This window comes from Colossoma macropomum, unplaced genomic scaffold (genome assembly GCF_904425465.1).
Source record: "Colossoma macropomum unplaced genomic scaffold, Colossoma_macropomum, whole genome shotgun sequence".
NCBI classification, from domain to species: Eukaryota; Metazoa; Chordata; class Actinopteri; order Characiformes; family Serrasalmidae; genus Colossoma; species Colossoma macropomum.
Window position 1 is genome coordinate 27,055,628 of NW_023494794.1, and position 18,152 is coordinate 27,073,779.

At 40.4% G+C, this 18,152-nt stretch overlaps 1 protein-coding gene across 1 annotated transcript in view; it reads right to left on the bottom strand.

Moving 5' to 3' along the window:
- Positions 1-2,527: 2,527 nt before the first annotated feature.
- Positions 2,528-18,152, bottom strand: part of dcc (DCC netrin 1 receptor) — a 400,188-nt gene continuing 384,563 nt past the window's right edge. Inside the window, exons 28-29 of the mRNA XM_036580725.1 lie at positions 10,080-10,222; positions 2,528-2,678 (exon numbers count right to left, since the gene is read on the bottom strand). Of these exons, the coding sequence (XP_036436618.1) occupies positions 2,589-2,678; positions 10,080-10,222 (233 nt within the window). The 3' untranslated portion in view covers positions 2,528-2,588. The remainder of the gene's footprint in view (positions 2,679-10,079; positions 10,223-18,152) is intronic.

Here is an 18,152-nt window from a genome sequence, read left to right on the forward strand (position 1 = left end):
GACTCGATCATATTTATCCTCGAAACAGGACTAAAAACCGCATCCAATCGATTGACTGATATGACTTTTCACATGCATGCAAATAAGCATTTGAAATGACAGAAAAACCTCTAAATGTAGGGATTTTGACAAAAGCTGAGTTCTCATTAGGTGTAGTGGTAATTCCCCCAGCGTTCCCAGCTTGTCTAACCTAACCAAAGTACTTATGAAAGAGTGCAGAGCATGCATAGGCCAAATGGGCAAAACCATTATTGAATGAAAAGAAAAGGCATCCTAAGACACATGATGTTGTCTAATGTGAGGCCAAGAGTAGGATATATACTAGTAGGATGTAACTGATCTTCCACCACTGGGCCAACAAACAAGGTCAGGTACCACGCAACTGAGACTGGGTTGCCAATACTATTCAGGCCAGAGGATCTGCCTGAGCACTGAGTGGGGGATTCAGTGGACACTACTTGGTTTTCTTGATTTGCTTGTTTTTAATGGGCTAAATAAACCAAATGATCACACTGTCGTCATAAATTATTAAGAGAGGAACACTCTAAACAATATATTAAATTTCCTGGTAGAAACCCCACCCTCCCTTCACCTCCCCCCCTCCCCACCCACATCCAAAAACTTTCCAAAACCCCCCATAACCCTAAAACCCAAAAGCATTTAACTAGCCGTCTTCCCTTCAATTGCTCTATGGTACTGTACAATAAAAAAAACAGCATTTTCTTGTGTTGCTACAGTGATCGTTTGTCCATGGTAAAGTACACACAGAGCTTACAAGAGAAATATTGAATGTAGGGCCATGCCTCTTGATCTTTCTGGGCAGAAGGAATGACAGAATCTATTTTTTTTGTGTGTGTTTTTTTGTGTCTTGCAAGTTTAGGCAAGTGCAATTACGAGAAAAAAAAGAAGTTTTTCACACTGCATAAATAAATAAAGTACTGTGAAAGGAAAGACCAAAGAAATTAAGAATATAGGCACATACAAACTTTTCTTTGCTTTTCTCCTTCACAATTTTAAGGGCAAATGGAAAAGAAAAACATAGCATTGTGAGGAGAAAGATGAAGAGAGCATGCTGACTCAACAGTATTCGCCGCTTTACGTGACACAACTCCCTATCATAAAAACAGATCGCCACGTTTGCTGTGCACTCATCATCCATCGCTGTCCTTCGCTTGCTCCCTCTCTCCTCCCTCATCCTGAAGACGTCTACCCATCACCAATTGTGAGAAAAAAAAAAAAGCACAGGAACTCCAAATATGGGCGGGGCAAAGTCAAAGAATGTGTTATTTTCATAACGGCTCACAATTCCTTCAGCACCACAGTGTCTTCTGTAACCCCCATCCCACCCCACCTTCAATGGTTATAGGCTTCAGGTTATAAGTATTCGTAACTAGGAAAGTATTTGTAACAGCACAAAGTGATCATGAGAGCTACAAGCCGCATTTTTTCCTGTCTTTTTTTTTTTTGTATGTTTTTTTTTTAACGTTCCTCAAAAATAGTTGCAGCTTTTTACTGAATCGGTTGATGTAAAAATATACAATATAATAAATGTACATAATTTATGCATCGTTTTTTGTTTTCACAGTAAAATGACCTCTCGGTAACAGTTTGTCAACTGTGAGATCGGAACGAGGTATATTTGTGAACAAAATGGATTCTTTCATTTTAGCCACAAGATATGGTCCAAAGGGGTCCAAAGGAAAGATCACTTGGTCTTCTTGCTTCACTCCAAATGAATGGCCGCTGAGTGTTGATGCAAACATGTAGGCAGATGAACAAATGTGTCACTTCTTCTCAGAAAGCAGTACATAAGAGTAACCTGTGTTTAGGATTCTTGGCAGACAGAAATTGGCATGATGTCCATAAAGGAATGTCCTTAGAAGCTTGATATTTTTGGCAAAGGCCAAGAAAGTGGTGACCTTAGCAGTGGGCTGGGCAGGTCTGGAGAGAGGGAACGTTTGAGCAACAGAGAGATGGACCTGAGCAAAGAGTGGGATGATGGAAGAGTGTGAAAGACTTGTTTCCTTCTCAGAAACTGGAGATCAGAGTCTGCTCCAGCTTCCCTTCACCGGAGATGCTGGTGGAGAGGTGGTGAGAGTGAAAATAGCTCCGCCCACCAACCCAAAACAAAATGCCAAAAAGATCTGGTAAGTGATGTCGAAGGAAACATCTCAGGATGGCCCATAATGAGAACCCAAAATGGAGGATGATTGAGAAAAAAAAGACAAAAAACACTGTCTCCTATGAGTCTTTTCCCTTTTTATCTGTCTCCTTGCAGGATTTTGCTGATGAACTTTATGGTGAAGGAAACATCTCGAGGTTGGCCAAAACTCCAAATGGGGGTCAATGTAAAAACAAAAACAAACAAACAAAAAATCGCTGCCTCCTGCAAGCTTGTTGTGTGATTTTCCCTTTTTTCGGTCTCATCGCAGAGTTTTGCCGATGAACGCATGACTGCAGAGTGGAACGAACGCCAGAGCAAAGGAATGTGGGACACTGGAGAGTCCGAAAGGCCTCAGGCCCAGTTCAAAGTGTCTCGTTCCTCTGCCTAAACTTGGGTTCAGGACGCATGCAGTCCGCCCTGGACGTTAAAAGGCCGAGCCGGTGATGGCGTTCAGCTGCTTCATCAGCCCCTCTAGACTGGCCATCTGTTCACTCAGATCATCCTGTTCATATACCTGCAAAAAAAAGACAGACAATCTATAAAAATTAAGACAAAGCATTTATGGAATTATTTATCAAAAATCAACCACTGTTTTGTTCATAGTCAGAGATCCAAAGGATCTTGCACAGGGCATTAGTATTGGGCCAATAGCAGCAAAAATACTGGATGAGATATCATTTGGGATAAAACAACAAATTTGGTCCAATCTTGTAACAAATCTGTTGTGAAATAGCACACGGACACATTGTGCAAATTAATGTTCTTAGCTTGATACGGGATGGTACAGTTTTGTGGTAGTTTGAGCATGATAGCCTACTTTTAGTTGGGCATGTTAAGTGAAGTGCTCCAAATGAAATTGCTCATTTTAAAGATTAGTAGAAGGAAAAAAAAATCAGATCTGTTTTGGTATTGGCCGAAACCAAAGGTTTCAATATCGTTACCGGAGAAGGAAAAGTGGTATTATGCTATCTTTACTTATTGGTGCAGTTTCCAAAGGGAACATGTGAGACACTTTCCAAAATCTTTGTTTGTCCCCCCACTGCACCACCATCCCTACTTTCAAAGTTATTCAGAGGTTGTGAGGGAAATTACTAAACAGAGCAGGTCTACTTTGGCTGCCCAGCTACTGTAATCTGTATGATAGAAATAGAATTGTACCACAGGTTGGGCCCTTGGTTTTATTACACTCTGGCAAAACCCCAATTTTGAGCCATTTGTCTGGCAATTTGTCTGGTTCTTCTAAGCTACAGGGACAGTTTAGCTCACAACCACTAAATTACTAAATACAGCAAAAACAGCATAATTCTAAGGGTCTTGACCTGACATTAATGCTACACCCTAATGGTTTGCTTTTGGAGGAAAGCCAGACTCAAATAGTGGAGTGGAGCAAACTGAAAGCTTTGGAATTTAGCTTTGGTATTCAAGGAAGTCATTTACAGACACATTGAAAGACACAAACTACATGAATCACAAATTTGATCTATGCAGAGATTAAATGCATGCATTCTAGTCGTTCTGGTATTTATATTCACACAAATGCTCTACAAAATAATCCATGCATGGCACAGTCATTCTGCTACTGGCTACTGGCATGGAAAACTCTCAGTGCTTCCGAGGAATGCATTTAAGCTTGACCTGCACTTCATTTCACTTACATGTAAACAGCATCAATAACAGAACTGCTTTAATAGGCTTGACGCTCATTGGTAATCTATTAGTGTACCCGTTTGCCACTAAGTGCTTTGAGTTTGACAGTTAAACTGACAGTAAACATTGCTCTTTGTTGACTGTATATCCTTTAAATGCACTTTGTTGCAATGCTTTCCAGAAATGTCAATCACTTGGAAAATGTTGGTTAAGAGGCTTATGCCCCACTGACACACATTCTCCAGCTCTGACACTTCCATAAAAACATCCATACAGGGTTTTAATTGGGTCTGCAATTTTAGTTTGAAACTGAATATAGCCAGAGAACATTGTGCCTAACCTGATGGCATCATATTTAGAATCCAAAACCAGTCACAGCCCAACAAAATTGTGTCCAAACCAACTTTTGCCCAGCAAAATACTGTCCGAATCTGACTGTAGCCTGAAAAAACTGTCCAGCTCTCTCTGAGCCCAAGTCCCTCTACCTAGACAAATCCTGACAAAACTGTCTCAACCCAAATGTTATGGGACGGCAGGGAGGCAAACCCAGGTGCAGGGAGGAAAACCCATGAGAAAGGCTCTTAAATAAATTTATTGAGGAAATGGAGTGTGAATTGGGTGGTTGTGCGATTTGGAGTTGAGGTGGCTCAGAGCCAGGCTCGAATCACCAATGTGATTGGTGGTCCAAGGCGGTCCACACCTCTACAAAGGTGTGACAAAGGGCCACAGCCTTAAGTAGTGGAGTCCACAGGTGTGCCAGGTTGGGCCTAATCAGCCTGAGGGCTTCTGTGAATTGGAGTTCCCTGAACTTGAACATCGCCCTCTGCTGGTGGCCAGCGGCGCAGGCTGAGCCCTTACACCAACTAAATAACCCAACTATTTAGTCCAAAACTGTAGCCAGTTAAATTTCTCTCTGAAGTCGACTGTAGCCTGACAAAATCTAGCTCAACTAGATATTGTCCAAAACTGACTGTACCTTTATAAAATTTGGTGTAAACCCAACTAAAACCTGAAAAAGTTATGTTTAAACCTAAATTCTGTCCAAACCTGACTATAACCCAAGAAACCGACTGTATCTTGATAAAATTCTGTCCAAAAGCAACCGTAGCCCAACAAAATTCTGTCTGAACCCAAAAGCAGCCTGATAACACTCTGTTCAAACCTGACTGTAGCCTGACCAAATTCTGTTCAAACCAGACTATAGCCTGACCAAATTCTGTTTAAACCTGACCGTAGCCTGACCAAATTCTGTTTAAACCTGATCGTAGCCTGACCAAACTCTGTTTAAACCTGACTGTAGCCTGACCAAATTCTGTTTAAACCTGACTGTAGCCTGACCAAATTCTGTCCAAACCTGCCTGTAGCCTGACCCAATTCTGTCCAAACTCAACTGGAGCCTGAAATAAATCTGTCCGGACTGTAAATTTTAAAAAATTCTGTCTGATTCCAACCGTCTCTTGACAAAATTCTGTCCAAAACCAACCGTAGCCCAACAAAATTCTAAAAACAGCCTCTGTGCAAACCCAACTCTAGCTTGAAAACATTCTGTCTGAACCTGACTGTAGCTCAACAAAATTCTGACTAGACTCCTGCTGTGGTCAGACAAATATTTCAGGCTGTACACCCACATAGAGTGTATGGGACCTCAGAGAGACCCATTAGGAAAAAGTGAATTAGGAAATACGTCACACTTTTCTCTTTCATACTACTCAGAGAAATTCACTGTCAAGCTGTGAGGCTTAAGTGAGCTCAGAATAGGCTCTCTATCTTCCTCTGCCTGCACAGGGAACAACTGATTTCACCACTCCAAACTTGCAGAGACCCATGGTGCTCTTAAGAGAGTACACTGGAGATGAGAGTGATCAAAGCAGCACGATTTTAAAAATAAGTTTGTGTAATAGCTTTGAGGGCTGCAAAATGACTTCAATAGGCCTGAACTTGGTTTCTAATAATTCATGTATGACTGGTTATGCTTTATTTGCTCCATTTTTGCTCGTAAAAAAGCTGAACCTCAGTGGACAACAAAAGGGGCAGGACAAAAACAAGTACAAGCAAATGGTGGGATCATTCTGTGCTTTCCAAAGGTTTGCTTTCAGTGCACAAAGATTGTAGTCACAGATTTAGATCACAACAAAGAGAAGAGAAACATAATTATGCTAATGCTTGTCTTATGCTTGTGTGCTATGAAAAAAAAAACATAGATACCTAACACTGCACGACTTGGACAAGGTACTAATATTAATAATTACATTGCAACTGCATTATGTTTTGCAATATTTAAATAAGAAATGCACCAATGAGTCGATTATGTACCAGAAATAAAGACTTACTACCAAAGTAATTTATTCAGTAACACTTTATAATAAGAGGCATCAATAAATTGCAAGTTAATTAATGTAATCGTTTGTTAAAGGAAAATTTCACTAACTTCTAAAAAAGTCTTTATGATTCATTCAGAGTGGTTTGATGTGAAATGCTCCAGTTTAGAGAAACTTACCAAGTCAGAACTGTTCACAGTGGTGATAGAAGCCAGACATCTGAACAGTTTAATGCCTCTAAAAGATTCATCACAGGACGCTATTAGATTTACTGGGTACAAATATTCTATGTGATGCCTGAGACATTGTTTTATGCTAGTTTTGAGAAGACTTTGGCTTATTTTTCATGGTGGAGGGGTACATGCAGCAAAATAGTCCCCAAAGAAAAGTTTTTTTTTTTTAGATTTACCACTATTTTTAAGACACCTGTAGGGTCAATGGTGGTTTTGGTAATAAATAAAATGGCTATATTTGTATATATTGTAGACATACTGTAGACATACTCTATTGTAGACATAATCTACATATTGTAGATTTTATTAGTAATCCAATCAACACAGTAATTTATCAACAATCCAATCACTTAAGTAAATGATAATAAGAAAACTCCTGGTCTACATGAATCAGACAGTAATCGGATTTCTGCTTTGCAACCAGCCAATAAACTCACAGAAGATGACGTGACGTAAACATAATGTAAAATCAAACTTCATGTCGTGGCTTTTTTTAGAACATCGCATCACTTTACCTGAAAATATGAACATGCATCATCTATAAGATGAAGAAAATTTAAATCCTTTATTTCGTTAAGCATATATTTGGTTTCAGTGTCACTCCAAAAGTGTTTTGCTGCATCTCGCGGTAAAGCTGCTTGCTTATTTTCAGTACTGCCGTCTGTTTTCGCACATGGTCAGACTGAGAAATCCGAAAGAAATCAGAGTAAGAGTTCACATGTACTAAAATCCAGTTCTCTTTATTGGATTTCTTAATCGTATTTCTAGGCCTTACTCCAATCTAAGAAATCAGAGTGTGGTGTTTACATGACAATTTGCATAATCAGATAACTGCAGAAATATGATTATGATTGGATTATTGAGTGCATGTAAACACACTGATCGTGACCCCTGGTTCCTATCACCACCACTGTAAAGACATCACTGTTGGTAGGTTTCTCTACAAATGAACCATTTCACATCAAACCACTCTGGATGATGTTGCGTACATCTCAACCACTGAATTATGCAGAGATGTTGAAAAACTGGTGTAAGTCCCCTTTATTGATGGTTAAAAGTGATGTAATTGTTACTTATACATTTATAATATTAACCACTTTGTGGCATAGAAATATTCTATAAATGTTTGCGATATAGAAATACACTGTGATTGGTCACAGGCCTTTAATCAATATCACAATAAGGATTATTAAACAATATATCATGCAGCCCCATAGAAAACCATCATTTCTGCTTTCTAAACCAATAGTGTCCATCATCACATTCCTGTTTTTCCCATTACCTATGAAAGATGTGCATTGGTGATCACAGACGGACTCTGTTGACCAAAAAATAAGCCCCTCTCTCCAGAACGATCCTCTGGTGAGATTGGCAGGTATGAGTGTATTAAGTGTCTGATGGGTGTCAGTGTGTTTATCTGGAGACTCTTATTCCCCGACTTCATCCGTGATGTGGGAAAGGCCAGACCAATTATACAGATGTGTGAGTGGGGCGGCGTCAGCTGACCTTTAGGGCCTGCAATCTCCCCCTCTACCCCCTCCGTCGTTTTCTCATTACTCTCTCTCTCTCTCTAGTGTTTTTGTGCAAGTCTAAAGTTACCTACGTCACTGTCAGCACTCCTGCTGTGCCTTCTTCACACTGCAGGATTAAAGTGATAGTTTAGCCAAAAATCAAATGTACATGTTTTACTGCTTACCCCAAATGCAGGGTTTGAACTGGGGGCTCCTGAGCCTCCCATAAGAGTGTAAAGGGACTCCCAAAAGATAGACATAATTGAATTTGAGGGGTCCTGGGTTATTGCCTTGAATGAACTGTGGTTTCTGGCAAAATAAATGCCCTCACATGAGCTGACCATCTTCATTGTGCTCAGCATTAGACTCCGCCCTCTGGATAAACTCTGTATACCAAGCACAAATTTGTAACAAACCTCACGATCTAGTGTACTGGGCAGCATCACTGTGGTTGGACACAACCACACAAAGTAAATAAATGGTGTCAGGACATATTTTAGGCTGGGTAACTTTTACTTCAGTCTACTTTAGTCCAACATATGACCATAATTTTACACATTTGTCCAGCAAAATGAATTGTAATTTGGTTTTACTTCTTGTGGGACCCCCCAAACCTGCCTGCTGGCGACTAAATCAGTTTTTTAGGGCTGGGAGTTGGTGAGTTTGCACCGGTTTTGAATTTCTGGATGCTGCGCAAGGAGGTATTATATAATCTAAAATCATTTATATTGGTATGGATATGAAGTTCACAAACTCCTGCCTAATACTGCCTAACACTACATAAGTAACCCTCACAAAAATAAATAGTGAAAATAATATGCATCAACACATACAGTGGGGTCCAAAAGTCTAAGACCAGCCTGGAAATAAACAACAAAGTTTTACTGTTTTGACATTTTGGAAAGAAAGAAATGTTATAACAGGTCAAATGAATATAAATATAAAAATATAAAATATTCAAGATTCTATAACTGAACTTTTAGGCCACCACTCAAATTTAAGCAAATGTGTGACCATGTTAGGGCCTTTCTTTGTCTTATTCCTCCCATTGAAGCTCATGTTGTGACGACTCTCAGATACGTTTGATCTACTCTTTAGAGGCTTTTATACAAACTTGTAGAGTCCATGTTTGCTGAAATGCTGCCAAGGCATTTATTTGCAATAATGCACAGTTCACTTTATGACCGCTGCCCTTTGTCACTTTATGACCATTGCTCTCTGCTCTTTGCACAATACTGCACAGGTCATTTTAATAATTAAGTTTACTGATTAATGCCTCTTTATTTATGTCTTACTTTTTGGTGAATGGAGGATGAGCAAAATAAGAGTTTCACTGTCCGGTGTAACTGTCTGTTTTACTGTCCATATGACAATAAAACGCTTGAATCTCTTGAATCTTGAGGACAATTTGGTCTTAAGTGTCTTAAGTTTGCTTATTTATTTTACACTGGAGCTATGAGGCTAATACAGCTAACAAGTAAAGGAAGGTCATGCACACCAATAAGCATTGTGCAAACCCTTAGCATTCCAGGCTTATTTTACACAAAGGCCCCGTGCCAGTGGGCCCATGGCTTGTTAAGGAGTTAAATAATCTCAAATACACTTGCGTACAGTACTGTATATAAGATATAAATACATCATACCATTCGCCATCCACCAACCCACTCACAAAGCATTTATACGTCTAATAAAGCGAAAAGAGTGAAGTTTCAGCAAGTTAAGGTCTCAAGCTGGAGAAAAAATAGCCATAAATTTCGTTCAAAAGCCAAACAGGCTTATTCACACCCCACTAATGGCATCTATAGTCTTACATTCACAGCAGCAGGAACGTGTGATCTGATAATAAGCATTGTGGTTATTAGAGAATTTCCTGGAGAACCCCTGCAGAGTTGAAAAGCCTAGATATGACGTTTAGAACCTGGCTTAGAGGTTTTAATGGCGAAACGCACAGGATGAGACATGACAGCTCTTCTTGTGATTCATCTCGGAAGATTGTCACAATTAATGATGTTCCACTGTAGGAACCAATCGCAATGACTGGAAACAACTTCTTTTCCTGAGTCAGAAGGCAGATTTAGTGGTGAGACAGGCTGCTAATGATCACACTCTTATGTTTTATTGAGTAGCTTGTTCTGTGGAAGACTGGTCTTTGAAGCAGTGTGTGTGTGTGTGTGTGTGTGTGTGTGTGTGTGTGTGTGGTGCTTACACTTGCAGGGTCTTCAGGTGGTTTCTGGCCCTCCTCTGCTGTTTCGGGGGCAGTTGGGACTGACACGGGCAGTAATGGTGATCTAGCTTTTCCAGCCTGCCCTAAAGAGGCTGTTTTGACCTGGGGTTTAGGAAGACTTCCACCTGCAGAAACAGCATAAGGTAGTATCATTTGATTGACATATGACACATACAGACACATGTAAGTCATTTTCTTATCCTGCACATACACTGAATTAACATCCTCCCTCCCAAGTTTTCAATAATATAAAATCAATATTTTGCATATTCACCACCCCTCAAAATTTGCAATTACTGTAATTAATAAGTAATAACAGTATAACATGCGACTGACATTATTATTCTATATATAAATAACAAAAAAGTCTGTAAATGACAAGAGATTTCATTAAATTGGCAACTAAATCGAAGCACAATCTAATAAAGCGGCCTGTGCATAGACGTACACTGTTCAGCAGCTATACCAGCCTCCTCTCTTCTGGGAAGCTTTCCACAAGATGTTGGAGTGTGTTTGTGGGAATTTGTGGCCATTCAGTCAAAAGAGCGTTTATGAGGTCAGATACTGATGTTGGACGAGAACGTCTGGCTCATAATCTCTGTTCTAGATCATCTCAAAGGTGTTCGGTGGAGTTGTGGTCAGGGCTCTGTGTAGGCCACTGGAGTTCCTCCACACCAGATTCACCAAACTATATCTTTATGGAGCTCGCTTGGTGGCCTTGCCCAAACTGCTGCCACAAAGTTGGAAGAATATAAGTGACTAAAATATCTTTGTGAGCTGTAGCACTGACTTTCACTGGAGCTAAAGTGCTGAAAAACTGCCCCAGTCCATTATGCCTCCTCCGCCAAACTTTAGCGTTGGCACTGTGCATTATAGCAGGTACTTGTTCTCCTGGCATGCACCAAACCCAGACTCGTCTATTAGACTGCCAGAGAGTGATTCATCACTCCAGAAAACGTGTCCACTACTCCAGAGTCCAGTGACCGCGTGCTTTACACCACTCCAGCCGACACTTGGCATTGCGTATAAAGATCTTAGGCTTGCATGCAAGCGCTTGGCTATGTAAAGCCACTTCATGCAGTACAAGGTAGTTGTTTCTAATAAAGTGGCCAGTGAATGGAAGTAAAAAGTAGACCAAAGAGAGAAAATTCACCAACACTTCGTAGCTGAGAGATAACCTGAATCTGACAAATGCATGAAGCTTGACTAAAGTAATCCAGCTAAACGCTGCTAAACGTGCTCAGGAGTCAGCTTGCAATGGTGCTAACAAACAGGACAGAGCGCGATGTGTTTATCTGGCAACAGGTGAAGAAGGACAGATGGACGATTCCCTGCTAGCCACAAGCAGGCACTCACTCTCTGAGGACACTGTGTGCATGTGTGTGTGTGTGTGTAATTGACAGGCAGCAGTGATTGAAGCCAGCAGCAGAACTCCAGATCTTATCACCACCCCCTCCTTCATCTTAATTAGATACCTGGGCTGGGCATTATCTGCATAATTTAACAGTGGAAATTGCCAGCACCTGCTCCAGGAGAGAGGGAGAGAGAGAGACAGATAGTGTGGGGTGTCTGGACTGTAATGTAGCAAACCCTCCTACAGCCTGGCCCTTATTAGACCCTGCTGGGGCTGCAGCCACATCATCTAACAGCCATCAAGTAGTGCAGCAACTATCAAGCTGTCAGGTCTTACTGCAATATCACAAATAACAAAGGCACGCAAAAGCAGAGATTAGAAAACCACGATGTAAATCGATATGAATTATTTCTCACTTGTAGCTCAATGAAAGAAGTCAGAGATTCTCTTGAGGGTGCAGATTCTAACCTTTCAATCAATACCACACTCAGGTTTCTAAGTAGAAGAAGAGGTGTTTTATTATGGTTTGAATTTGGTGCTACGCCTGGATTAGAATCTCCGGCTCTAGGCTGGTTTACTCGATGACAGAAATGAACACGATTTTGGAAAATCGCTGCACTTGCGCCCTGTGTAAAATGCTAAACTATTAAACTACGGCCCGATCCCATTTCACCCCTTGCCCCTACCACTTAGCCCTTAGCCCTCTGTTTTGCACATTTTCACACCTAGGGGTAGGGTGTCCCATTTCGTGTTAAGACAGAGGGGTAGGGCGAAGTGTTAGGGCTACATGGCCCTCCAAACAGAGTTTTTTCAGATGCACACTCCAAGTGTGTTATGAACAAGAAGCTGGCGAATAGCCGATTTCAGCTTAACCCCTCTTTGAAGGCATATGATGCCCTAAACGTAACTAAAGCCCAGCAGTGAGGAGCTGAACTTTACCCTCCTCTGCTGTCACTGCAGACTGGCAGGGTCGCCTACAGAGCAGCGCTGGTAGCTGTTAATGAAGTAATGCTCTTTTATTTGAGGGTCCCATTTCGTGGGGGAAGATTTCAACCACTACCCCTTGTAAATCAGTTCCAAATGGGCAAGGTGACACATGAAAACAAGGGGTAGGGGTAAAATAAAACGCATCAAAATGTTATGACACATTTTATTTAATATAAATAGAATAAACAGAAATAGCGCACTAAACACCGGAGTTGGAAACTGAGAGAGTTGTGAGAAACCCTGGTGGGCTGATAACATGTCGGGTCAGTTACTGTAAGCTGATATCTAAACTTGTGCATTTAAGCACAACAAAGCTCAGACAAACTGTAATTGTTACATCCTATCGTCTAGCTGTAGTAATTTAGGGGTTAACACAGCGACATCCGCACTCACCTCAAGAGGCACAGCCCTGGTTTGCTAATTCTAACAGTCTCGACAGAGATTAGATGAAACTTAAGCTAGCTTCGTATTCTTTTTTCCCATTCCACCTTAAATGATGTGGCACTTACATTCAGACACCTGCATGGGTGCTGGCGTGTAACCGCCGCAGTATTTATGGTGGAACGGCAATTGAAATTAGCCTTGAGAGATTAAATGGTATTGGCTGACACAACAGGCAGCTCTACAGAGTTCAGTGCTGGTTTTAATGTTAGTAATGTAGCAATTTTAAGATTGCAAAACTAATTGGCACCAATAAGACAACAATGAAAAACCTACTTAAGGAGGATGAGGACATATCCGAGCAGACGAGCAGTGAGAAATGCTGACCTTAGCTTGCTCAGCTAGCATTAGCTTGTAGCATATTGACTGTCACATGTAAGATAAAAACTTTTGCTAGTTTTCATTTTAGCACTAGTTAGCCTCCTTGGTTATCTCAGTGTAGCATATAAGTAATAAACAGCAGTAAGAAATTGAGAAGTCCCGCTCGGTCTACCATTTAAGAAACGTCATGTACTGAAATACTTTGGGAACCCAGACCTGATTTTGTGGTCGGAACTAACGGCTGAGTATAATCCAATAATAGATATCACTGCTAATTGCTGGCGAGAATCAAGACAGGCCTAACTAGCGAGGGCCTTCAGAGAGTGTTTCCTGCTGCTGTTTGGGAGGTGAACAGGACTGTGTGGGCTGCTGCAGCTTCTCTAGAGCACATGCTGGTGTGATTCTGCTAGCCAGAGAAGTTTAGCAAAGCTGCCAGATTAGCCTAGCCTGAGCCAAGCCATCCCTGAGCCTCTCCGCACCAATCAGCAGCCATGTCCATCACCTGGAGTGGACGGGCACACGCATACAATTAGCGCCCTCTCAATGTCTCAATCAGTCGAGTTTTAACAAACCCGTACAGAAATGCACGCTCACACTCGCCACATCAAACATCTACTTCTGCTGATTACATGCAAATGGGGCAGCATCCGAGTGGCCATGCTGAGTGGACGCTGGACTGAAGAGCGAATTGTCTCTTATCTGTCTGACAGAATAGCGCAACTAAAGAATCATCAGTGAGGAACGCTCATTTAAGCACGTAACTCATTTCTAATTCTCGTAAACTATCCTTTCATTCGGGTTTTATGCTTATTAGCTAGCTGTCAGCTGCAGCGATAATTATTATCCTCCAAGCTCTCTAATCTCTCCCTGAATAACCATGAAATCTCTCTCTCACGCACATTCTTCACATCTGTCTCTCAACCTTTACAGCGGATTTTCAGCATTTTTACTCAAAAATTGCCCATAATTGAATAAAGTAGATGTAAACAAAGTAATTCAGATGCTGAAGAGATTAATAAAAGCCCCCTCACTGATGAAATGGTTATGAATATGCTGCAGGATTCCTGGGACATTATTTATAGTAGTTTTGAAGGTTATTTTTTTTATTTCTTTTTTTTTTAGGCCCAAAACATTTTTTTTTTTAAATATGGTCATGATGGAAGAGCTACACGGAGGGTGGTTAAAAGCAAAATAGTCCCCAAATTTGTCAGATTTATCACCATTTTACCATCATCAGCATATTACAATACATATTAAAACTCGTGTTGGTTCACTGGTGGGTTTGGATAGTAAAGAACTTTGAGTTGGAGAGATTTTCACACATGCACAGACTGAGAGATCCGAAAGAAATCAGAGTAAGAGTTTACATGCACTGAGAAATCTGATTACTAAACTGATATCCAGCCTCTTTGTCAGATTTCTTAATTGGATTTCTAGACCTTACTTTGATCTAAGAAATCAGAGTGTGATGTTTACATGGCCATTTAAATAATTAGATAACTGCAGAAATCTGATCACAGTCAGATTATTGAGTGCATATAAACACACCAATTGTGACCCCTGGTTCCCATCACCACCACTGTGAAGAAATCCAGGTTAGCATGTTTCTCTATAAAGGTACAGTGCTTTGTTTACATTTACCTATGCAGAAATTTAGCAAAAATTTGAGGAATTCTCCAAAACAATTTTTTACCAAAGGAAATCTTTTATGTTCATAAAAGGTTTAATGTACCAGTTTCAATTCATCTTCATATAACTTTTCCATCCTACAGCAGTTTAGCTGCCCATTCACTCTGAAGTTCTATGGAGTGTTGTTCCTGCAGACAGTCTGCTGCAGAGTTATTGGAGTGGAAAACGAGGGAAAGGATTAAAAAACTCCTGTAAAACTTTACAGGAGAAAGAAAAAATGTTCTTAACCTTCAATGTTCAGTCTCATGCAAAAGTTTGGGCACCCTGGGTCAACTGACATGTTGATTTTCTAAGTGAAACAAAGCTAACATCCTCTACAGAGAACATATGTCTGCACATTTTAATGCACACTTACTGTTTATTTACCATAGATGAAATACAACATAAAATGTAGCTGTGAAAAAGTTCTCATTTTTATGCTTCATTTTTTCAGAAAATTTTGCAGAAAATGTTCCATCCTCTCGTTATTTAACCAAGAAAAAAAAAATACAACTTAAAATATAGCTGTGAAAAAGTTATAACACAATTTTAATGCTTTTTTTTTTTCCAATGTCACAATTCTGTACTAAAATATGTAGAAAATTTTCCATCCTCTATTTATCTTTTAGAATTCAACAGACACAGTGTTAAATTCAGACTGAAATCCTCAGGAACCTTGGGAAAAATAAACGTCCAACTTTTTTTGGATGAGTGGATCCTTTTCCCTCGTTTTCCACTCCAATAATCCTGCTACTGATTGGCCGCAGGAACAACACTCCATATAACTTCAATATGAACAGGCAGCTAAACTCCTGTAGGGTGAGAAGATGATCATATGTAAATATGTTCATGATTGTGACATCACAACCATGATGAAATCAAGAAGGGCTGTTTGGCTACATAGTTACCACATATGGACTGTATGTATAGTGAACTTTATGTAGTACATCAATCTGTTTCTAAAAAAGCAAGGAATAGCATTTAATCTACTTTAAAGGTTCAATATGCTTATGCATTTTTGTACAGGTGCTCCAAAACCATCCAACTTAACAACACAGGGCACAGACCAGTGGTAAAATCTCAGCAGGGCAGCAGTAAAACATCTACGCAGCAGAGTTGCAGCCTTTGTATTGTGTCCGAGGTCACAGTAGACACGGTGGAATTTGACAGAAAGCCTTTGAGTGTTAGCGAAACAGCGATAGGTCAATTCGCCCACAACTGCTTTGATATCCCTTTCATCCACGCTAAGCCTGCACACCACTCAGTGCGCTCCCCTCCCACCAATCAGCACGCTCCCCTCACACCAATCAGCACGCTCCGGCCGGCAGGGCGAGTGTGTGTTTTATGGAGTGTGAAATGGCCAGTCGTTCTGGGCGCTCGAGGCCGGCCCATCAGCTGATTTCATGCATAGATACGATAACACTCCTGAGGCTCCATCAGCACGAAGTGTTGGGTGATGGGATGGAGAAAAAACAGGCTTTTATTTCTACAGCCCTGTTTTCTTTCTGTAGTCAGTGAACTGACGTTTCTGAGCAGCATCAAAACCGCTGACTTAGCAACTGTTAGACCGCACAAGTGAGGGGGAAATCACCAGAGCAGGCTGAAGAAACAACATATCGCTGTCAGAACAAAACTTCGCATCTTCAATGAATAATACCTTTACAGAAGAAGGAAAAATGCTCTAAATGTTCAATGTTCAGTCACATGCAAAAGTTTGGGCACCCCGGCACACTGACATGCTGATTTGAAGTGAAGATAAGTTAACATCCTCTACAGAGAACGCTCTGCACACGTACTGTTTATTTAACATTGAAAAATTTAAAAACATAAAATGTGGCTGTAAAAAAAAAGTTTCATTTTATGCTTCATTTTTTCCAATATGTTAAAATTTTGTACCAAATTTGCAGAAAATGCCACACTTAAGTTCCCTGTGGAGGATGTGGCAACTTATTTTCACTCAACAAAACATGTCATTTGACCAGGGGTTCAAACTTTTGCACTCAACTTAAAGTAAATGTAACAAGATTCTTTTCTAAGTTGTTTTGAACCATTTATATGGTTTGAGAGAACCTCGTATATCCATTTTTGTTGTTTCTCGGTTTTTGACATAATTCGAAAATGCCTGTTGCCCTTTACATTATGTGTAAATTAAATGCTGATTGGACCAAAAGAAATGACCCGGAAATGACTTGGGAAAAAAGTCTGGTTCCATTGACTTACATTAAAAGTAAAGTAGTTTTTTTCCTTCTCCTGTAAAGTTTTTCCCAAATCAGTGCTATGAAAAAAAATTGTGGATAGCTAGCTTTTGAAAATCATTATTTTTAATAAATGTTTACTTCTTTTGTTTACAGTTCTGTTAACATTCTGTCCTACAAGGCAGGATTTTTTGCTTAGCCAGCTAACTTTAAAACTTCAATCTAACCCTTAATTTTCTGTCTCAGGAACGGGGATCATGTTTTACTAGGCTACATTTCCATAGCAACTTATGCTGCATGCAGGGCCTGTTCCAATGCAGACTAAGTTCAGTATAACAGATTTTAAACAGCCATTATGTACAAGTTATTTTTTCACGTTGCTACAAAAAACATATTTAACAGAAGATTACACATTACTTTACCACACCTCTAAAGTTCAGTCTTTAAGTTGGTTGCATTTTCCACAGCCAAGTAATCCCAAAAACCTGAAAGCTACGCCTCTTTTCAGACCCATAGCGCTGAGTCGTCTTCTCACAGTGGAAGGATGGACAGAAACACCTGAGGATGAGCTTGATTTTCTCTCTCTCTCAGAGATGAGTGCTGTTTATCTGATGGGGGCAGTTTTGGTCGTCTACCAGGTCTTGCAGGTGGTTGTTAAGAGCTTCCATCTTCAGTTATTTGGGTTATCTTATATCTAAAGTCCTCAGAACCATCTCCTCAAAAATGAATAACCTGTGGCTGTTTTGACTAGGAATTAAATAAACGAAGGGTGGTCTCTGGCTTTTGCACAGCCTTGTAAATACAAAAGTCTCCAGCTGTCCTCACTAGATCAATCTGACACTTTATGTGCACGTGCATTAATGTGCAAACACACCCACGCACATTTGCCCACCCACACAAACACACAGTGAGAACTGTTATTGCTTTATAAAATAAGGCTTACGTAAGGCCTCCAGCTAGCTTTCAACCAAAATAAAGCAGTGAGCAATTGGTTTTCTCCCCCAGTTTCTTCACAAAGAACAACAAAATGGAGCGAGGCCAGTGGCTGTATATGACCCTTGTTTTACAAGCTCCGTCCTTTTGAGAGAA